A 25,030-nucleotide genomic window follows, 5' to 3' on the forward strand; every position below is an offset into this window, starting at 1 on the left:
AAATGTGCGATATTGTGAAACCGCCATATTTGAAGCGTGATGTGGCGAGGCACGACTGTAGGAGTTGGGAATCAGTGTCAACTTATCGACTTCCTGTTGTGCTCCTACAGATCTTACCTGGCACTTGATGCCCGCCAGGCTGCAGGCGCAGGTCTCGGGCTCACAAAAGCCCTGGCAGTCGCAGCCGCAAGCTTCTCGGGACAAACGCAGCGCGTGAAGCTGCTTCTTCTCCTCGCGGTCGATGCGCTTCACGCCGGCTGCCAGCAGGAGAGCCTGCCGCTGCTTGGACGAGTACGGCTGTAGGGAACCTCCGCCTTCCGGCTCGGCGTCACCGACGTGGGCGTCCTCGTTCGCAACCGGCTGGAACAGGAACGTACAGTCGTGGTCAAAAGTTTACATACACTTGTAAAGAACATCAAGTCATGGCTGTCTTGAATTTACAATCATTTCTTATGATTTCTGTGACGTTATGTTCTTTACAAGTGTATGTAAACTTTTGACCACGACTGTATGTAGCAAAGAAGAAGCTAAAGGACTAAAAAAATAAATAAATAAGTGCACTAACGTCGTCTTTCCAGCCTTCCGGTCTCAGTCGGAGCAGGCGCGCTTGCCTGCACGGCCGCGCCGTTTCGTGCTCCGCCACCGTGTACCTGTGGAGGGCGCTGTGCTGCCGCCTCATACCCAGCGTGGCGCCGCCGCGGCTGGGCACGCTGGTGAAGCCTTGGCAGCGAGGGAAACTGAACACCGTCACCTGGTCGAAGCGCACATGATGCTGCCTTTTTACCCGCCGGGGCTTTTTCACGATGGAGCCAACTGTGAGGAGGAGGAGGGAGAGCCAATGTTATTGTTGCCTAAACAGAACGCCAACTGACAAAAAATGATAACTAATAAGTATATACCAGCAAAATGAGCTAAAAAAGCTAGCATGCTAACAGTGTCGTGCTAACAATAGCATGCGTACAGTTAGCAATAGTGGAATACAAAAAATACATGACAGGGAGGTGCTAAATTGGCTAAAAAAAATGTAAAGTAGCAAAATATATTACACATCTGAAATATTTGCTAAGAAATCTTAGCGTGCATTAGGTACCAAAGTTAATAATAATCATAATTAATAAAAAAAAAAAAAATCAAAAATGGGATTAATCTGATAAAAATATAATCATTTAACAGCAGTAATTAAACAATTTATACAAACAACCTCATTCTGACAATAAAACTGCATTTGTGCACTAATATTGGGGTCTTTTTTTAAATGAATCTAAACTGTGCACGTGAGTCATAACCTGTGATTAATCATAATTAATTTTAAAAAAAAGAAGGGATTATTCTGATAAAAATCGAATAATTTAACAGCTCTAGTTAAACAATTTATAAACACAACCACATATGTCATTCTGAAAATAAAATTGCATTGCGTAAAAATATTGAAGACTTTTTTTAAACTACGCAAGCGAGTCATAACCTGTGATTAATCATGATTAATGCGAATTCAAAAATGTGATTAACCTGATTTAAATAGATAATCATTTAACAGCACTAATTTTTAAACATTTAAAAACAATTGGGGGCTTTTTTTAAATTAATCTAAATTGTGCAAGTGAGTCATAACCTGTGATTAATCATAATTAATTAAAAAAAAAATGGGATTAGTCCGATAAAAAAAATAAAAATAATTTAACAGCACCAATTAAAAACATTCCTGTATGGCATTCTGACAACAAAATTGCAGTTGTGTACAAATATTGGTGTCTTTATTTAAGATGATTTACATAATGCAAGCAAGACATAACCTGTGATTGATTAATCATGATTAATGCAAATTCAAAAGTGTGATTAATCTGATTAAAATACATAATCATTTAACAGCACTAATTTAAACATTTAAATAATGTTCCTGTATGACATTCTGAAAACAAAAATGCATTTGTGCACAAATATTGAAGACTTTTTTTAAACTATGCAAGAGAGTCATAACCTGTAGATTAATCATGATTAATGTGAAATCAAAAGTGTGATTCATCTGATTAAAATAGATCATCATTGCACAGCACTAATTAATTAATGTATGACATTCTGACAACAAAAATGCATTTGTGCACAAATATTGGGGTCTTTTTTTAAATTAATCTCAACTGTCCACGTGAGTCATAACCTGTGATTAATCATAATTAATACCAAAAAAAAAGGGATTTTTAAAAAATGTAATTAATCTGAAAAAACCCCATAATTTAACAGTATTATTTTTTTTACTTTTTGTGTCAGTCCCAGCCACAGGATATACATAAAAACTATAAATGTCTGAATCATTTTGATATCAACAGCACCACAATATTTCCTGAGGCTAGACAAAGTCATAAATAACTGCGGTTGCAAATAGAAGCGCATTGTAACAGAACTTGGACCTGGGGCTTTGTTCTGTTGCTGTCTGGGTGACAAAAAACAAAACACCATATGGTTTGATTTTATAGCAGAAAAAGGAGAAGACATTCCTGCAAAATGTTCTGTTGCTGGCAAATAAAACAGCAGGGGGTTAATAACAAATGTATTTATTTTTTTTAATCGAATTAATCCCTTTTTTTAAATTTATTATTAATTATGATTAATCACAGGTTATTACCCAATTGCACAGTATAGATTAATTAAAAAATACCCCAATATTTGTGCACAAATGCAGTTTTTTTTTGGTCAGAATGAGGTTGTTTGTATAAATTGTTTAATTAGTGCCGTTAAATTATTATATTTTTATCAGATTAATCCCATTTTTGATTTTTTTTTTTTTATAATTAACTATGATTAATCACAGGTTATGACTCAATTGCACAGTACAGATTAATTTTAAAAAATACCCCAATATTGGTGCACAAATGCAGTTTGTTTTGTCAGAATGAGGTTGTTTGTATAAATTGTTTACTTAGTTATTTTTATCAGATTAATCCCATTTTTTTATTATTTTTTATGTATTAATTATGATTAATCACAGGTTATGACTCAATTGCACAGTATAGATTAATTTAAAAAATAACCCAATATTTGCAGTTTATAAATAATAAATGCAGTTCTTTTTGGCAGAATGAGGTTGTTTGTATACATTGTTTAATTAGTGCCATTAAATGATTATCATTTTCATCAGATTAATCCCATTTTTGATTATTTTTTTTTATTCATTATTATTAATCACAGGTTATGACTCACTTGCACAGTTTTGATTAATACAAAAAAATGTCCCCAATATTTGTGCACAAACGCAGTTTTTCTGGCAGAATGAGGTTGTTTGTAAAAATTGTTTAATTAGTACCGTTAAATGATTATATTTTTATCAGTTGAATCCCATTTTTTATTTATTTTTATTTATTAATTATAATTAATCACAGGTTATGCACTTGCACAGTTTTGATTAATAAAAAAAAAAATGTCCCCAATATTTGTGCACAAATGCAATTTTTATTTGTCAGAATGGGGTTGTTTGTGTAAATTGTTTAATTAGTGCCGTTAAATGATTATATTTTTATCAGATTAATCCCATATTTTATTTTATTTTATTTTATTAATTATGATTAATCACAGGTTATGACTCAATTACACAGTATAGATTAATTTAAAAAAATATCCCAATATTTGTGCAAAAATGCAGTTTTTTTGTCAGAATGAGGTTGTTTGTATAAATGGTTTAATTAATACCGTTAAATGAATATATTTTTATCAGATTAATCCCATTTTTGATAATTTAAAAAAAAATTAATTATGATTAATCACAGGTTATAACTCACTTGCACAGTTTTGATTAATGAAAAAAAAAAAGTCCCCAATATTTGTGCACAAATGCAGTTTTTTTTGTCAGAATGAGGTTGTTTGTATAAATTGTTTAATTAGTACCGTTAAATGATTATATTTTTATCAGATTAATCCAATTTTTGATTTTTTTTTAAATTAATTATGATTAATCACAGGTTATGACTCACTTGCACAGTTTTGATTAATAAAAAAAAAATGTCCCCAATATTTGTGCACAAATGCATTTTTTTTTGTCAGAATGAGGTTGTTTGTGTAAATTGTTTAATTAGTGCCGTTAAATGATTATATTTTTATCAGATTAATCCCATTTTTTATTTAATTAATTATGATTAATCACAGGTTATGACCCAATTGCACAGTATAGATTAATTAAAAAATACCCCAATATTTGTGCACAAATGCAGTTTTTTTTTGTCGGAATGAGGTTGTTTGTATAAATTGTTTAATTAAAATTAAATGATTCTATTTTTATCAGATTAATCCCATTTTTGATTTTTTTTTTAAATTAATTATGATTAATCACAGGTTATGACTCAGTTGCACAGTTTTGATTAATAAAAAAAAGTCCCCAATATTTGTGCACAAATGCAGTTTTTTTTGTCTGAATGAGGTTGTTTGTATAAATTGTTTAATTAGTGCCGTTAAATGATTATATTTTTATCAGATTAATCCCATTTTAGATTTGTATTTATAATTAATTATGATTAATCACAGGTTTTGACTCAATTGCACAGTATAGATTAATTTAAAAAAATATCCCAATATTTGTGCACAAATGCAGTTTTTTTTGTCAGAATGAGGTTGTTTGTAAAAAAATTTTAATTAGTACCGTTAAATTATTATATTTTTATCAGATGAATCCCATTTTTTATGTATTTTTATTTATTAATTATAATTAATCACAGGTTATGCACTTGCACAGTTTTGATTAATAAAAAAAAAATGTCCCCAATATTTGTGCACAAATGCAATTTTTATTTGTCAGAATGGGGTTGTTTGTGTAAATTGTTTAATTAGTGCCGTTAAATGATTATATTTTTATCAGATTAATCCCATATTTTATTTTATTTTATTTTATTAATTATGATTAATCACAGGTTATGACTCAATTACACAGTATAGATTAATTTTTTTTTAAATCCCAATATTTGTGCAAAAATGCAGTTTTTGTTGTCAGAATGAGGTTGTTTGTATAAATTGTTTAATTAGTACCGTTAAATGACTATATTTTTATCAGATTAATCCAATTTTTGATTTTTTTTTTAAATTAATTATGATTAATCACAGTTTTGATTAATAAAAAAAAATTTCCCCAATAATTGTGCACAAATGCATTTTTTTTTGTCAGAATGAGGTTGTTTGTATAAATTGTTTAATTAGTGCCGTTAAATGATTATATTTGTATCAGATTAATCCCTTTTTTTATTATTAATTATGATTAATCACAGGTTATGACTCACTTGCACAGTTTTGATTAATAACAAAAAATGCATTTTTGTCAGAATGTCATACAGGAACATTTTTAAAAATGTTTTAATTAGTGCTCTGCAATGATTATCTATTTTAATCAGATTATTCCCATTTTTGAATTTGCATTTAATCATGATTAATCACTCGCTTGCATAGTTTTAAAAAAGTCCTCAATATTTGGACACAAATGCAATTTTATTGTCAGAATAAATGATACATAAATAAATATAATGACATATGTGGTTGTTTTTATATAAATTGTTTAATTAGAGCTGTTAAATGATAATATTTTTATCACATTAATCCCATTTTTTATTTTATTTTTTATTCATTATGATTCATTACTTGTACAGTTTAGATTAATTTTTAAAAAAGACCCCATTATTTGTGCACAAATGCATGTTTGTTCTCACAATGTCATATAGAAAAATGTTTTAATTAGTGCTATTAAATGATTATCTGTTTTAATCAGATTAATTACACTTTTGAATTCACATGAATCATGATTAATCACAGGTTATGACTCAATTGAATAGTAAAAAAAAAAGACCTCAATATTTGGACACAAATGCAGTTTTATTGTCAGAATGACATATGTGGTTGTTTTTATAAGTTATTTAATTAGTGCTGGTAAATGATTATATTTTTATCAGATTAATCCCATTTTTTATTTTTTTTTATTTGATTAATTATGATTAATCACAGGTTATGACTCACTTGCACAGTTTTGATTGATAAAAAAAAAATGTCCCCAATATTTGTGCACAAATGCAGTTTTTTTTTGTCAGAATGAGGTTGTTTGTATAAATTGTTTAATTAGTGCCGTTAAATGATTATATTTGTATCAGATTAATCCCTTTTTTTTTTTTTATTAATTATGATTAATCACAGGTTATGACTCACTTGCACAGTTTTGATTAATAACAAAAAATGCATTTTTGTCAGAATGTCATACAGGAACATTTAAAAAAATTTTTTAATTAGTGCTCTGCAATGATTATCTATTTTAATCAGATTATTCCCATTTTTGAATTTGCATTTAATCATGATTAATCACTCGCTTGCATAGTTTTAGAAAGTCCTCAATATTTGGACACAAATGCAATTTTATTGTCAGAATAAATGATAAATAAATAAATCTAATGCCATATGTGGTTGTTTTTATATAAATTGTTTAATTAGAGCTGTTAAATGATAATATTTTTATCACATTAATCCCATTTTTTATTTTATTTTTTATTCATTATGATTCATTACTTGTAAAGTTTAGATTAATTTAAAAAAAAGACCCCATTATTTGTGCACAAATGCATGTTTGTTGTCAGAATGTCATATAGAAAAATGTTTTAATTAGTGCTATTAAATGATTATCTGTTTTAATCAGATTAATTACACTTTTGAACTCACATTAATCATGATTAATCACAGGTTATGACTCGCTTGAATAGTAAAAAAAAAGACCTCAATATTTGGACACAAATGCAGTTTTATTGTCAGAATGACATATGTGGTTGTTTTTATAAATTATTTAATTAGTGCTGGTAAATGATTATATTTTTATCAGATTAATCCCATTTTTTTATTTTTTTTATTTTATTAATTATGATTAATCACAGGTTATGACTCACTTGCACAGTTTTGATTAATAAAAAAAAATGTCCCCAATATTTGTGCACAAATGCAGGTTTTTTTTGTCAGAATGAGGTTGTTTGTATGAATTGTTTAATTAGTGCCATTAAATGGTTCTATTTTTATCAGATTAATCCCTCTTTTTTTTAAATTAATTATGATTAATCACAGGTTATGACTCACTTGCACAGTTTTGATTAATAACAAAAAATGCATTTTTGTCAGAATGTCATACAGGAACATTTTTTAAAATGTTTTAATTAGTGCTCTGCAATGATTATCTATTTTAATCAGATTATTCCCATTTTTGAATTTGCATTTAATCATGATTAATCACTCGCTTGCATAGTTTTAGAAAGTCCTCAATATTTGGACACAAATGCAATTTTATTGTCAGAATAAATGATAAATAAATACATCTAATGCCATATGTGGTTGTTTTTATATAAATTGTTTAATTAGAGCTGTTAAATGATAATATTTTTATCACATTAATCCCATTTTTTATTTTATTTTTTATTCATTATGATTCATTACTTGTACAGTTTAGATTAATTTTAAAAAAAGACCCCATTATTTGTGCACAAATGCATGTTTGTTCTCACAATGTCATATAGAAAAATGTTTTAATTAGTGCTATTAAATGATTAACTGTTTTAATCAGATTAATTACACTTTTGAATTCACATTAATCATGATTAATCACAGGTTATGACTCGCTTGAAGAGTAAAAAAAAAAGACCTCAATATTTGGACACAAATGCAGTTTTATTGTCAGAATGACATATGTGGTTGTTTTTATAAATTATTTAATTAGTGCTGGTAAATGATTATATTTTTATCAGATTAATCCCATTTTTTATTTTTTTTATTTTATTAATTATGATTAATCACAGGTTATGACTCACTTGCAGTGTTGATTAATAAAAAAAAACAAATGCATTTTTGTCAGAATGTCATACAGGAACATTTTTTAAAATGTTTTAATTAGTGCTCTGCAATGATTATCTATTTTAATCAGATTATTCCCATTTTTGAATTCCCGTTAATCACTCGCTTGCATAGTTTTAAAAAGTCCTCAATATTTGGACACAAATGCAATGTTATTGTCAGAATGACTGCCAGGTTACTCTTTAGTTTAACAGTTTGGCTTAAAAAAAAAAAAAAAAAAAAGGTTGTCTGACCTTCGCACATAACCGAGGATGAATTCTTGTCCCGGCAGACAGCAAACAAGTGAAGCCAGCTGACTAAGCTTATCTCGGCCTGTGTGTGAGTGTGCGTGAAAAAAAAAAAAAAAAAACGGGGCCTCTGTTTGCATCGCGACAGCTTGAAAAACAACATGCCTGAAACAGTAAATGAATAATGTTTGCACTTCAAGTGAAACCATTTTGCACCTGCGCAAGGCGATAAAAATAGACTCTTCCACATGCAAATAGATCCCGCAGCATGCAAATGATCTTCTGCACAACCGGACAGAGCTTTTTTTTTTTTTTTTTTTTCCCCTGACGCTATCACAACAGGCCCGAGGTTAGCATTTTCATATCAGTAAGTCATAATAGGGCTGCTGCAGCGCGATAGGAGACACTCCCATAAAACATTAATAGGAAGTGGCCAGATAAGGAAAGGTGGCCCCGGCTGTTGGCTGGGGGACTCACCGGGTAGAACGCCGGGTGCAGGGGGGCTGCGGGGCGTAAAATCCTCCCTGTCCGACTCCCACTCGGAGGACGCGGGCGAAGAGGACGGCGGGGAAGGGTAGGCGAGGTCGTCGTCGTCGTCGTCTTCTACTTCTGCAAACTTCCTTTTGAGGACACCTGCCATTGTCGTCGGTCTGCACGATAAAAAACAAATGTGCGATTGAAAACCGAGTAAATACACGTGACAACTAATGTGAATACATGAACATGCATTCATGCACGCAGAGCAGCGCACATACGTAGATCAAGAATAAGCAGTGGCAGTTTGGGCTTTAATTAATGGCACCCTGGGCGACTGTAACCACATAGTTTTCCCCATTGTGTAAATAAAAAGGAAAAAAATAAATAAATCATTAAAAAATACATATATCATTGTAGAGGTTGCCCTCTAGTGGGTTCCTCGGACCACCACACACTGCCACGAGAGCTCGGATCAGGGGTACATTACTGTTTTATGCTTTTGCTTTTCAGCTAAATGTCTTTTTCTGAGTCTGTGGGTCTCTCTCTCTCTCTCTCCAGCACCTACTCCAACTCCAACAACGTGTCTCGCCCCGGCTGCTGCTAATAAAGGCGACCGGTGATTAGATAACAAGGCCCACCTGGGCCATCTATTCACTCCATCATAGAGTCCATCCTGACCTCCTCCATCACAGTGTGGTTCCCCGGCGCCTCAGTCCAGGATAAGAATAGACTGCAGCGCATCGTACGTGCTGCTGAGAAGGTGATTGGCTGCAAGCTCCCATCCCTCCAGGACTTGTTCTCCTCCAGGACCAGGAGGCGTGTGGGTCGGATCACAGCTGACTCTTCTCACCCTGGACACACGCTATTCTCCCCTCTCCCCTCAGGCAGGAGACTACGCTCCATCCAGACCCACACCTCCCGCCACCTGAACAGTTTTTTCCCCTCGGCCATCAGGCAAATGAACAATAACTCCTAACAGCAGCTCCTTGAATTCCTTCTAAGTCTATCTGATAGCTCAGTTACACCTCTTTTTATTACCAAATATGTGTTATATGTGTTTTATGTCGCACATTTGCACCAAGAAAAATTCCTAGTTTGTGAACCCGTTCTCAAACAATGGCAATAAAACTATTCTGATTCTGATTCTGATTGTCGCTGTCTTCGAGGCCTGTCCCGGCACACCCCGTTCCGCGGCAGGCCCGCAGGCCACGCCACCCTCCACAATAATATACTATATTAACACATATATATATATATATTTATATATATATACACACACATACAGTCGTGGTCAAAAGTGTACATACACTTGTAAAGAACATAATGTCATGGCTGTCTTGAGTATCCAATAATTTCTACAACTCTGATTTTTTTGTGATAGAGTGATTGGAGCACATACTTGTTGGTCGCAAAAAAAAAAAACATTCATGAAGTTTGCTTCTTTTATGAATTTATTATGGGTCTACTGAAAATGTGACTTGGTCAAAAGTATACATACAGCAATGTTAATATTTGCTTACATGTCCCTTGGCAAGTTTCACTGCAATAAGGCGCTTTTGGTAGCCATCCACAAGCTTCTGTGTTGAATTTTTGACCACTCCTCTTGACAAAATTGGTGCAGTTCAGCTAAATTTGTTGGTTTTCTGACTTGTTTCTTCAGCATTGTCCACACATTTAAGTCAAGACTTTGGAAAGGCCATTCTAGACCCATAATAAATTCATAAAAGAACCAAACTTCATGAATGCTTTTTGTGACCAACAAGTATGTGCTCCAATCACTCTATCACAAAAAAATAAGAGTTGTAGAAATGATTGGAAACTCAAGACCGCCATGACATTATGTTCTTTACAAGTGTATGCAGTGTTTCCCATAAATTGCCAAGATACCTGTGGCGGTGGGGGCGTGGCTATGGGCGTGGCCACCATGACACCGTCGAGTAATTTGCATAATTTACTACAATGATATGATTTTCTCTAAAAAGGCTCAAAAAATGTATACTTACTAATTAATAATAACAGTTTTGTTTTAAACGTCCATCCATCCATTTTACAATATAATTACAACACTTTATGTACATATTTATATACAGATTTGAACAATAAGTTATTCACTGAAATATATTTATTAATTGTGGTTCTTACAAAAAATATATCTTATAAAATATAAAAGCTAAAATGTCTCTTATAGCCATACTTGCCAACCTTGAGACCTCCAATATCGGGAGGTGGGGGGTAGGGGGTGGGGGGTGGCTTGGTCGGGGGTGGGGGGGGGGGGGGGGGGCGTGGTTATTTACAGCTAGAATTCACCAACTCGAGTATTTCATATATATTTCATATATATATATATATATATATATATATATATATATATATATATATATGTATGAAATACTTGACTTTCAGTGAATTCTAGCTACCGTATATATATATATATATATATATATATATATATATATATATTTATTTTATTTATATAGAAAAAAAAAAAAATACTTGAATTTGGCTATCCATTAGATGGCAGTATTGTCCTGTTTAACTTCTCCGTTCATTGGGCAGGCAAGCTGTTTATATTGTGGGAAAGCGGACGTGAGAACAGGCTGTCCCCACTCAGTCTCAGGTCCGCATTGAGCTGGAGGGGGCGTGGCCTCCAGCTCCGGCTGAATACCGGGAGTTTGTCGGGAGAAAATCTCTGCCGGGAGGTTGTCGGGAGAGGCGCTGAATACCGGGATTCTCCCGCTAAAAACGGGAGGGTTGGCAAGTATGATTATAGCTCTGCCCCTTTAATTAGTGCATACTAAATAATTTAACTTTAGCCTACTACTACAACCATATTATTTACCAGCAACATAAAGTGAAACAGAGGCAGAGGTGTCCTGCCACAGTCAGTAACAAATAAACAGAAAACAGTAGTGGTGGTAGATAGACACAGAGCTTCATCAAACATCTGATCCACTGAACAAAGAGCTCCAAAAATCTTGAACTTTAGACTGCCATCAGTTTTACTCCCTACACTTAACCATGTGTTTCCTACTGCCTGCAGACTTTGCACCCTTTGTTATATACACATGTTGTGTTTCTAATATAAATACATTTAATAAAGTCAAATACAAATAAGGCAACAAGAGAAGTATCCTACACTTCTCTTTTGTAAAGTAAATCTGAACAGCCGATATGGGCATCTACACCAACTATATGATTTGCCTGAGAAGCTGGAGAGGACAAAAAAAAATAAAAAAATAAAAAAATTGTTTTTTATTTTTGGCGGACGTAATTCTTTCGTGGCGGGCCGCCACAAATAAATGAATGTGTGGGAAACACTGGTATGCAAACTTTTGACCGCGACTGTACATAACCTTCATCGAGTGCTTTGACGATCACGTAGCTGCATCTGCGCTGGCCAAGCCGGTTTTTAGGCAACTGGTTTGTTTAAGCTAATTGCATAATGATAACACGTTTTTTTTTTTTTACATATGAACTGAAATGTTACTCGCAGTCAAGCACTCGACTCGAGAAGGGGGGGAGGGAAAATAGAAATTAACAGCTCGTTCTCAGCGTTTTCTTCTGGCAGCAGGGTAATTAACATTCCAGTGATTCCTCATGTTTTTGGTGACCGCTGTGAGGAAAGAGAGTATTGGAGGGACTAAAAGGAGGCTTTAAGAAGCGGCAATTTTTTTTTTTGGGGGGGGGGGGGGGGGGTGAGATAAATCCAAACGTTGAGGGTTAAAACCATATCAAGGCTTTTCAAGGCTACTTGAGCGTGTTGGAAAGCCGCTGCTCTTAATCTTGAGATATCTGTCACAGTTTATTGCACAAACGGTGCTTTGGGAAGGCATGAAAGGCATGTGTGAGGAAGGCAAGGATCATTTCTGCTAGTTAAAGAATGTTTAAAAATATATATATATATATATATACTTTTAATGTCAAAACATGTGCGAAGGCATTTGCATGCCAGTTAATCATCATTTTATATATATATATATATATATATATATATATATATATATATATATATATATATATATATAGTTTTTTTTAATAAAGCAACCTAACGCTGAAATGATTGCATGACTGTAGGTCTCAAAAAAAAACACTGCAGGTAAACAGTGACACCACTTCTGGTTGATCTGCTTTCCTCCAGTTAACACAACAGCTCAGTGTGTGTGTGTGCGTGTGTTCTTGTATTCCTACCCTTCTTGAGACATCAACAAGGAAAAGTGCCGTCCATATGAGGACCGGTGAACAAGTTAGGACATAAATCATGGTACCACTACGGAAAACCATTGCATCTAATGGAGAGCCAAATACTAGAGTCCGTGAACATTGCTCCAAAGTCAGGATTTTTTGTTGATTTAATGTGCATACAAAAGTAAAAGCTAAAGAAGGACTTCCCTATTCATCCCCGAAAAATGTCTTATAAAATTGGGAACTATTTCTCATATTCTTTCTGTTTCTGTAATATTGCAATATTTTCTCGTAAAATTATTACTTTATGTAAAATTATTTCTTTTTAATGCAAATTTGTATTTTTTTGTAAAAATATGACTTTTGTCATAATTTTGCCGAGTAAAATGATCATTTTTATTATAATATTGCCAAAATTGTGAATTTTGTCGAGTAAAATTTCGACTCTTTTCATAAAATTGCCAACATTTTAAGCTTTTCTTGTAAAATTGCGACTGTTATTGAGTAACATTCCAACTTGTATCATAATATTGCACAAATGTTCAGCTTTTCTTGTAAAATGTTGACTTGCATGGAGTATGCCAAAATTCTAAGTGTTTCTTGTGAAATTGTGACCTTTTCTTGTGAAATTCCAACTCATTTTTCACAACAAGCTTTTTTATATTTGCATAGTTTGTATATATTATTAATGTTGTAAATACAAATCTTCATATATCTAGAAAGGGTGGTCCTAAAGAGGTAGAGATTTTTCAGAGGTCTCAAGAAGGTAGAAAATACAAGAATGTGTGTGTGTGTGTGTGGGTGTTCTTGTTTTCCTAACCTTCTTGAGACATCAACAAGGAAAAGTGCCATCCATATGAGGACCGGTGAACAAGTTAGGACATAAATCATGGTCCCAATACGGAAAACCATTGCATCAAATGGAAAGCCAAATACTAGAGTTTGTGAACATTGCTCCAAAGTCAGGATTTTTTGTTGATTTAATGTGCATACCAAAGTAAACATTGACTGGTGCAAAGGTAGCAATATATGATAGGATAAGCTAAAGAAGGACTTCCCTATACATCCCCGAAAAATTTCTTATAAAATTGTGAACTATTTCTCATATTCTTTCTGTTTCTGTAATATTGCAATATTTTCTCGTAAAATGATTACTTTTTCATGTAAAATTATTACTTTTTAATGCAAAATGGTGACATTTGTCATGTAAAATTCTGACTTTTATCACAATATTGCCTCTTTTTTTTGTTCTTGTAAAATAGTGACATTTTTTTGAGTAAAATTATGACTTTTATCATAATTTTTCCAAGTAAAAATCAGATTATTATTATAATATTGCCAGAATTGTAAAGTTTTATTAGAAAATTGTAAATTTTGTCGCGTAAAATTTAGACTCTTTTCATAAAATTGCCAACATTTTAAGCTTTTCTTGTAAAACTGCGACTGTTATTGAGTTAAATTCCAACTTTTATCTTAATATTGCACAAATGTTCAGTGTTTCTTGTAAAATGTTGACTTGCGTTGAGTAAAATTACGACTTTTATTACAACACGGACAGAATTCTAAGTTTTTCTTGTGAAATTGTGACCTTTTCTTGTGAAACTCCAACTCATTTTTCACAACAAGCTTTTTCATATTTGCATAGTATGTATATATTGTTTTAATGTTGTGAATACAAATCTTTATACAGTATATCTACAAAGCTTTTCTTGTAAAATTGCGACTATTAGGTAAAATTCCAACTTTTATCATGATATTGCACAAATGTTCAGTTTTTCTTGTAAAATGTGGACTTGCGTTGAGTATGCCAAAATTATAAGTGTTTCTTGTGAAATTGTGACCTTTTTCTTGTGAAACTTCAACTCATTTTTCACAACAAGCTTTTTTATATTTGCATAGTATGTATATATTATTAATGTCTGTTGGAGTGTTTTCATGCATATTTGTACGTACTATCGTAGTGTAATGAAGCTAGCGTCGTCAGCATTAGCTAATATGCTAACACATTCACTCCAAGCGACGTTTGTAAGTTTTACAATATAACTAAAACAATTCTTACCTACTAAATGTCCGGAACCAGTTAACAGCGATAAAGGAGGGAGGTTTCCCCCCCCCCCCCCCCCCCGTTGCATTACGTGTTTTGTCATGTCTTTGCGGTTTTAGTTCGGTAACACAAAGTACACAAAACTGCAGCCTGTTTCTAACCCTTTCACATCTCATGTGATGTAACGCACTTCAGACGGATGTTCCCTCTGGGAGCACATCATTTATTTAAAAGGTCCGCGCTCACGTGGAGCTGCAGGAGGGAGCAGCTCACTCGCCAAATGGCAATTGTTTATCATTAAAAGTAGCAGCATGCATACATTTAACACTGTAATGGAGTCATTTCCTGCCGTGGTGCATAATAACCGTCGTTATGCCGCTGACCTCTTCACCCTATGTAGAGACATGTCAGCTACAATGACAATTATAATAAAAATAACAATAGATTTTATTTGTAAAAAGCACTTTATATTGAGTAAACAACCTCAAAGTGCTACAGTGTATTAAAAAAAATTAAATAAAAAATAAAAAGATAGTAAAAAATAAAAAATAAAAAAACTACAACTAGTATGCATAAATCTAAAAAAAAAAAAAGGCTTTTTAAAAAGAAGGGTTTTTAAGCCTTTTTTAAAAGCATCCACAGTCTGTGGTGCCCTCAGGTGGTCAGGGAGAGCGTTCCACAGACTGGGAGCGGCGGAGCAGAAAGCCCGGTCTCCCAACAACATTGTCCTTAGCTCTGCGTGCGACATGAACACCGTTCGGAAGGAAATCACGTGACAAAATTCGGGTTATTAAAACAGCCGTTCAATAATCCAGTGTTTTTCAACCACTGTGCCGCGGCACACTGAGTGTACCGTGAGATGTTGATTGGTGTGCCGTTGGGAAATGATGCAAATCCACCTATCTGGTCCAAAAAAAATATTGTCGCAAATAGAGATGTCCGGTAATATCGGACTGCCGATATCGGCCGATAAATGCTTTAAAATGTAATATCGGAAATTATCAGTATCGGTTTCAAAAAGTAACATTTATGACTTTTTAAAACGCTGCTGTACGGAGTGGTACACGGACGTAGGGAGAAGTACAGAGCAGTTGCGTCTCCCAGTCATACTTGCCAACCCATCCCATTTTCCCGGGAGACTCCCGAATTTCAGTGCCCCTCCCGACAATCTCCCGGGGCAACCATTCTCCCGAATTTCTCCCGATTTCCACCCAGACAACAATAATGGGGGCGTGCCTTAAAGGCACTGCATTTGCGTGCCGGCCAAATCACATAATATCTACGGCTTTTCACACACACAAGTGAATGCAAGGCATACTTGGTCAACAGCCATACAGGTCACACTGAGGGTAGCCGTATAAACAACTTTAACACTGTTACGAATATGCGCCACACTGTGAACCCACACCAAACAAGAATGACAAACACATTTCGGGAGAACATCCGCACCGTAACACAACATAAACACAACAGAACAAATACCAGGAACCCCTTGCAGCACTAACTCTTCCTGGACGCTACAATATACACCCCCTACCAAAACCCCGCCCACCTCAACCTCCTGTGGGACATGCTCTCTCAGGGAGAGCATGTCCCACATTCCAAGCTGCTGTTTTGAGGCATGTTAAAAAAAAAAAAAAAGCACTTTGTGACTTCAATAATAAATATGGCAGTGCCATGTTGGCATTGTTTTTTCCATAACTTGAGTTGACTTATTTTGGAAAACCTTGTTACATTGTTTAATGCATCCGGCGGGGCATCACAACAAAATTAGGCATAATAATGTGTTAATTCCACGACTGTATATATCGGTATCGGTTGATATCGGAATCGGTAATTAAGAGTTGGACAATATCGGAATATCGGCAAAAAAGCCATTATCGGACAGCTCTGTGGAACGCTCTACCTGACCACCTGAGGGCACCACAGACTGTGGATGCTTTTAAAAAAGGCTTAAAAACCTTTCTTTAAAAAAATTAAAAAAAAACGCCTTCTTTTAGATATATGCATACTAGTTTTAGCTATTTGGCTGTTCTAGTTTTTATTTTTATTAGCTTTTTATTTTTTTTCAATGTTTCAATCAATCAATGTTTATTTATATAGCCCTAAATCACAAGTGTCTCAAAGGGCTGTACAAGCCACAACGACATCCTCGGTACAGAGCCCACATACGGGCAAGGAAAAACTCACCCCAGTGGGACGTCGGTGAATGACTATGAGAAACCTTGGAGAGGACCGCATATGTGGGTAACCCCCCCCCTCTAGGGGAGACCGAAAGCAACGGATGTCGAGTGGGTCTGACATAACATTGTGAAAGTCCAGTCCACAGTGGATCCAACACATCAGCGGGAGTCCAGTCCACAGCGGGGCCAACAGGAAACCATCCCGAGCGGAGACGGGTCAGCAGCGCAGAGATGTCCCCAACCGATGCACAGGCTAGTGGTCCACCCGGGGTCCCGGCTCTGGACAGCCAGCACTTCATCCATGGCCACCGGACCTATGCGACTCCCCCTCGCAAGGGACAGGGGAGAAGAGGAGAGAAGAAAAGAAACGGCAGATCAACTGGTCTAAAAAAGGGGGGGTCTATTTAAAGGCTAGATTATACAAATGAGTTTTAAGATGGGACTTAAATGCTTCTACTGAGGTAGCATCTCTAACTGTTACCGGGAGGGCATTCCAGAGTACTGGAGCCCGAATAGAAAACGCTCTATAGCCCGCAGACTTTTTTTTGGCTCTGGGAATCACTAATAAGCCGGAGTTCTTTGAACGCAGATTTCTTGTCGGGACATATGGTACAATACAATCGGCGAGATAGGCTGGAGCTAAACCGTGTAATATTTTATACGTAAGTAGTAAAACCTTAAAGTCGCATCTTAAGTGCACAGGAAGCCAGTGCAAGTGAGCCAGTATAGGCGTAATATGATCAAACTTTCTTGTTTTTGTCAAAAGCCTTGCAGCCGCATTTTGTACCAACTGTAATCTTTTAATGCTAGACATAGGGAGGCCCGAAAATAATACGTTACAGTAATCGAGACGAGACGTAACGAACGCATGAATAATGATCTCAGCGTCGCTAGTGGACAAGATGGAACGAATTTTAGCGATATTACGGAGATGAAAGAAGGCCGTTTTAGTAACACTCTTAATGTGTGACTCAAACGAGAGAGTTGGGTGGAAGATAATACCCAGATTCTTTACCGAGTCTCCTTGTTTAATTGTTTGGTTGTCAAATGTTAAGGTGGTATTATTAAATAGATGTTGGTGTCTAGCAGGACCGATAATCAGCATTTCCGTTTTCTTAGCGTTGAGTTGCAAAAAGTTAGCGGACATCCATTGTTTAATTTCATTAAGACACGCCTCCAGCTGACTACAGTCCGGCGTGTTGGTCAGCTTTAGGGGCATGTAGAGTTGAGTGTCATCAGCATAACAGTGAAAGCTAACACCGTACTTGCGTATGATGTCACCCAGCGGCAGCATGTAAATACTAAAGAGTGCAGGGCCAAGAACCGAACCCTGGGGAACTCCGCACGTTACCTTGACATAGTCCGAGGTCACATTGTTATGGGAGACGCACTGCATCCTGTCAGTAAGATAAGAGTTAAACCAAGACAAGGCTAAGTCTGACATACCAATACGTGTTTTGATACGCTCTAATAAAATATTATGATCGACGGTATCGAAAGCGGCGCTAAGATCAAGAAGCAGCAACATAGATGACGCATCAGAATCCATCGTTAGCAATAGATCATTAGTCATTTTTGCGAGGGCTGTCTCCGTAGAGTGATTTGCCCTGAAACCGGATTGAAAAGGTTCACAGAGATTGTTAGTCACTAAGTGTTCATTTAGCTGCTGTGCAACAGTTTTTTCGAGAATTTTGGAAATAAACGGAAGGTGGGAGACCGGTCGGTAGTTTACCATGAGGTCAGGATCGAGGTTAGGTCTTTTGAGCAGAGGATGAATAACCGCTTTTTTGAATGCTAGGGGAACAGTGCCGGAGGAAAGTGATAAGTTTATAATATTTAACACTGATGGACCTAATAATACAAACAGTTCCTTGATAAGTTTCCCAGGAAGTGGGTCAAGTAAACATGTTGTTTGTTTTATCCCACTTACACGCTGTAATAATTCCTCTAATGTTATTTCATCAAAAATAGAGAGACTATTTTGGAGGGCAGTGTCCGTCGTATATACAGTCGTATTTGTGTTAATAGAACCCAGTTGTAGCTGGGATGCGTTGTCTTTAATCTCCTTTCTAATGAGTTCAATTTTCTTATTAAAGAAATTCATAAAATCATCTGCCGAGTGGGTGGAGCTACTGGGAGGAGTCCCTTGTTGGGTTAGCGATGCTACTGTACTAAACAGAAATTTAGGATCGTTTTTGTTGAGGCGGATGAGATTTGAGTAGTATTTAGCTTTAGCTAAGGTAAGCATGCGTTTATAAGTTATTAAACTATCACTCCATGCTTGATGGAAAACCTCAAGTTTAGTCGCGCGCCATTTGCGTTCCAGTTTTCTACATGATAATTTATGAGCTCTAATTTCTTCTGTAAACCATGGGGTGCGCCTTTTAGGGGCCCTTTTTTGCTTTAGCGGTGCTATACTATCAATAATTTCGCGCAAGGCATCGTCAAAGTTGTTAGTGAGTTTATCAATAGAGCCGACATAATTTGGGAATGGTGCTATTACCGAAGGCAGTAGGTCAGCAAGAGTCATCGTTGTGGCAGCATTAATGTTGCGGCCGCTATAGCAGTTATTATTATTATTAGCTTGTTGACAAAGAGTCAAAACTTCAAATTTTATAAGGTAATGATCGGACATTACTTTAGTATATGGAAGTATCATAACTTTGGAGGTGGTGACACCCCTGACAAGCACTAGATCTATTGTATTACCGTTGCGATGCGTGGGTTCATGTATTATTTGTGTAAGACCACAGCTATCAATTATGGTTTGGAGCGCCACGCACTGAGGGTCCGATGGGGTATTCATATGTTTATTTTTAATACACTGTAGCACTTTGAGGTTGTTTACTCAATGTAAAGTGATTTTTACAAATAACATTTATTATTATTATTATTATTATTACACACAGGAAAACAACAACAAACTCAAAATGAGTTACGAAAACCTGGCGGAGTTTCATTTTTTTAACGTTTTCTGCCGGTGGTGTGCCGCCACATTGGTGTACCGTGAGATATTGTCTGGTGTGCCATGCGAAATGATGCAATTTCACCTAATTGTTCGGAAAACTATTTTTTGTATATAAAATAATTATAATCCGCAAATAATGTGCCGTTGTTGAGTGTCGGTGCTGTCTGGAGATCGGCAGAGTAACCATGTAATACTCCTCCACACCAGCAGGTGGCAGCAGGTGGATCATTGCTTTGTGAGCCTACTTTGAGACAAGATAATTATTGATGCCATGGTTTGAAGTCATATCTAACAATTGGGTCAGGCGTTTAATGAGTACGACTTTATATTGTCAATATAGCCTATTGAGTTGCATTTTTAACAATTTTCTGCTGGATTTTTTTCTATGAAAACATGTGTCTTGGCTCAAAAAAAGGTTGGAAAAACACCCCAAACTGCCATAGACTACATAGTGACGTCATCATTAAAAAAAAAAAAGAAAGAAAAAAAGATAACGGTGTAAAGGTCAGAAAGTGAGGCAACGAAAGGGCATTTAAAGCTGCGGGACGGCACCGTTTGTGTTCAATTACTCACCAGGGCTCCGGTAGCGGCATAATGATGAAGATGAAGTTTAGAGTCGGTAGTCGGTGTTTGTGTGTGGCGAGCTAATGTTACACTGTAGTGAACGCCTCAGGATTCCCAAAGAGTACACACCACGCAGCAAGATAGTAACCCCCCTTGTGCATTTCCGGCTCACAACCCGATAGCGACCTAAGCTACACCTTCGTGGAAGTTAATTCGATAAAAATGAATGTTAACAGCTTTATTGTTGTCTTGAAAAGCTAACTGTGTGTAATTGACGGATGAATTGCAAATAACAAAGCCGTGCGAGCCACGAACACGCTAAGCGAGAAACGAAACCCGGCGTCGCGGGCGGGGACACATCTTGCTCGTTATCAGCGCCGCTGCTCTTCGATTCCTGTCTGTCGTGTTCAGCCAACAGCGGTGACGTAACAGGCAGGCAAATAAACTTTAAACCTCCAGCTCCGCATGCGCTCTTTGATAACTTCAACTGTAATAAGTGACCTGATTAAATAGACTCACTCAAACGGCGACAAGAGTTCAGATTAGGGACAGTTGCTACGTTTATTGTATATTGCTAATACAACATGATATCAATTCGATGCACAAAACCAATGACCAGTGAAGTCGGCACGTTGTGTAAATGGTAAATAAAAACAAAATCCAATGATTTGCAAATCCTTTTCAACCTATACTCAATTGAATAGACTGCAAAGACAAGATACTTAACGTTCGAAGTGGAAAACTTTGTTATTTTTTGCAAATATTTGTTGTGTACAGGAGGAGGAGACGGCACAGACAACAGGGGGGTAGTATTTAGTACTAAATATATATATATATATATAAATATATATAATATATATATATATATATATATATATATATATATATATATATATATATATATATACACACACACATATAAAAACACACAATATATATATAAATAACAACATGAAGTGCGTAATAAATCCAAACTATGTGTATTATGTGTGACTATGTGTGGGGATTAGCAGTCGAGTGTTACCGGAGTGTTGAGCGATAGGCAAGTCCAAAAGGGGCTGGGCAAATGGTAAATAGAAACTGAATACAATGGTTTGCAAATCCTTTTCAACCTATATTCAATAGAATAGACTGCAAACACAAGATACTTAACGTTCGAAGTGGAAAACTTTTGTTATTTTTTGCAAATATTTGTTGTGTACAGGAGGAGGAGACGGCACAGACAACAGGGGGATAGTATTTAGTACTATATTTATGTGTGTATGTATATATATATATATATATATATATATATATATATATATATATATATATATATATATATATATATATATACATATATATACACATATATACATATATATAAATATATATAAATATATATATATAGAAATATATATATATACATATATATACATATATAGAAATATATATATACATATATATAGAAATATATATATTTACATATATATACACATTTATACATATATATATACACATACATACATATACATATAAACATATATATACATATTTACATACATATATATACATACATATACATATATATACATATACATATATACATATACATATATACATATATATAAATATATATATACACATACATACATACACACACACATATATATATACACACATATATATATACACATATATTTATGTGTATATATATATGTGTGTGTATATATATATATATATATATATATATATATATATATATATATATATATATATATATATATATATATATATATATGTGTGTGTCTATATATATGTTTGTATATATATATGTATATATTACATATATATATATATATATATATATATTATATATATATATATGTTTGTATATATATATGTATATATTACATATATATATATGTATATTATATATATATATATAAATAATAACATGAAGTGTGTAATAAATCCAAACTATGTGTATGGTGTGTGACTATGTGTGGGGATTAGCTGTTGATTGTTATCGGAGTGTTGAGCGAGAGGCAAGTCCAAAAGGGGCAGGACAGACTTGTAGATCCGAGAGACAGGTAGGAAGTCAGGGGCGATAGAGAAGTCGAGATCCAAAGGGCAGCCAGAGAACCAGAGGGGAACACAGGGGAAGACGAGACACACAGCTCGTCACGCGGGAACGAAGGATTGCTGCAAGATACGACACGGGGGGGACACGGGACCAATCAAACATGAAGAGGGAGAAACACAGAAAGAGAGTATATTGTAGAGATAGACAGGTTTGGCTTACTGTACAGGATAGGTAGCTACGTTCTGGCGCGGGATAGCAGGTTGTGCAGGCTTATGAAGGCGGTCCTCTGATCAGCCACAGGTGCGCTGATTGCTGGTGATTGATTGCAGCCGCTTGCTGCAGCAGGACTGACACGCTCATCAGAGCGCACAGATGTGTGCCCATTGGCATTAGCTCATTTGGAATTTGATGCCTGCAACATGTTTCCAAAAAGCTGGCACAAGTGGGAAAAAAGACTGAGAAAGGTGAGGAGTGCTCATCAAACACTTATTTGGAACGTCCCACAGGTGAACAGGCTCATTGGGAACAGGTGGGTGCCATGATTGGGTATAAAAGCAGCTTCCATGAAATGCTCAGTCATTCACAAACAAGGATGGGGCGAGGGTCACCACTTGGTCAACAAATGCGTGAGCAAATTGTCCGAACAGTTTCACGGACAACGAGCTATTGCAAGGAATTTAGGGATTTCACCATCTACGGTCCGTAATATCATCAAAAGGTTCAGAGAATCTGGAGAAATCACTGCACGTAAGCGATGATATTACGGACCTTCGATCCCTCAGGCGGTACTGCATCAAAAAGCGACATCAGTGTGTAAAGGATATCACCACATGTGCTCAGGAACACTTCAGAAAAACCACTGTCAGTAACTACAGTTTGTCGTTACGTCTGTAAGTGCAAGTTAAAACTCTACTATGCAGAGCCACAGATATTTATCAACAACACCCAGAAAAAACGCCGGCTCCGCTGGGCTCGAGCTCATCTAAGATGGACTGATGCAAAGTGGAAAAGTGTTCTGTGGTCTGACGAGTCCACATTTCCAATTGTTTTTGGAAACTGTGGATCCATCCGGATTGTTCTAGGCTCAAAGTTCAAAAGCCAGCATCTGTGATGGTATGGGGGTGTATTAGTGTCCAACTTACACATCTGTGAAGGCACCATTAATGCTGAAAGGTACATACAGGTTTTGGAGCAACATATGTTGCCATCCACGCAACGTCATCATGGACGCCCCTGCTTATTTCAGCAAGACAATGCCAAGCCACGTGTTACATCAACGTGGCTTCATAGTTAAAGAGTGCGGGTACTAGACTGGCCTGCCTGTAGTCCAGACCTGTCTCCCGTTGAAAATGTGTGGCACATTATGAAGCCTAAAATAGCAGAAGGGAGACCCCCGGACTGTTGAACAACTTAAGCTGTACATCAAGCAAGAATGGGAAAGAATTCCACCTGAGAAGCTTCAAAAATTGGTCTTCTCAGTTTCCAAACGTTTACTGGGTGTTGTTAAAAGGAAAGGCCATGTAACACAGTGGTGAACATGCCCTTTCCCAACTACATTGGCACGTGTTGCAGCCATGAAATTCTAAGTTAATTATTATTTGCAAAAAAATAAAATAAAGTTTATGAGTTTGAACATCAAATATGTTGTTTTTGTAGCGCATTCAACTGAATATGGGTTGAAAAGGATTTGCAAATCATTGTATTCCGTTTATATTTACATCTAACACCATTTCCCAACTCATATGGAAACGGGGTTTGTACTTCCATTGTTTAATGAGCTTTAAAAATATTTTTACAATTTTTTTTTTTAAATAAAAAAATAATAAATAAATAATATTTAAGAATGTGATATTTTGACAAATAAATCATTTTACTCTAAACATTTAAAAAATATATATTTAGATATTTTTTGTGTGTTTCAAGCCCCATGCCTAGTGTATGTGTTCTTGTAAATCTCCATTATATTTCTTATCAGTCAAATTTTAGTGTCATTTCATGAGCACGTCAAGTATCCACAAATTGCTATTTTACTTTCCCAGTAAATTACATTGTTTACGGTCAAATCTAGACTTGATGAAATGACATTCCAGTGTCCTGCTCTTCCAGGCTGTCCCCTGACTGAGAGGAAAATGAAGCTCATTGCTCAGCGAGCGTGGCAGATTAACGGATGGAAAAGGCGGAAAGACGAAACACCCTCCGGCCCGAGCTTTGACTCCGTGTTGATTTGGTGATTCTCACTCCGACACGGCTCTAATACCTGCTGGGTCAAGTGCACTGCAGCCGAGGGAAGGGTTCGCGTTATGAGCGCTTGACCCACTTTGGTGGGGAGGGGAGGACTCTCCGGCTGAGAGAGTTAACCCACATTTTGCCTTTTCTTTGTTTTCTGCATGGACTCGTGCAAAACATGACACCCATTTGGCACTTCAGCAACAGTTTTTCCAGCAAAATACACTATATTGCTCAAATATTTTTACC

The 25,030-nt window shown here is 35.6% G+C and overlaps 1 protein-coding gene across 4 annotated transcripts in view; it reads right to left on the reverse strand.

Moving 5' to 3' along the window:
• Positions 1 to 20,600, reverse strand: part of LOC133665095 (uncharacterized) — a 46,791-nt gene extending 26,191 nt beyond the window's left edge. The window contains exons 1-4 of one of the 4 annotated variants that reach the window (XM_062070295.1): positions 16,966 to 17,295; positions 8,550 to 8,722; positions 566 to 813; positions 118 to 360 (exon numbers count right to left, since the gene is read on the reverse strand). In XM_062070295.1, the coding sequence (XP_061926279.1) occupies positions 118 to 360; positions 566 to 813; positions 8,550 to 8,712 (654 nt within the window). In that variant the 5' untranslated portion in view covers positions 8,713 to 8,722; positions 16,966 to 17,295. Of the gene's footprint in view, positions 1 to 117; positions 361 to 565; positions 814 to 8,078; positions 8,345 to 8,549; positions 8,723 to 16,965; positions 17,296 to 20,499 lie in introns of those variants that run through there. The other 3 variants (XM_062070294.1, XM_062070293.1, XM_062070292.1) reach the window with 3 other exon arrangements.
• Between the last annotated feature and the right edge of the window lie 4,430 nt (positions 20,601 to 25,030).

Source organism: Entelurus aequoreus, linkage group LG14 (genome assembly GCF_033978785.1).
Source record: "Entelurus aequoreus isolate RoL-2023_Sb linkage group LG14, RoL_Eaeq_v1.1, whole genome shotgun sequence".
NCBI classification, from domain to species: Eukaryota; Metazoa; Chordata; class Actinopteri; order Syngnathiformes; family Syngnathidae; genus Entelurus; species Entelurus aequoreus.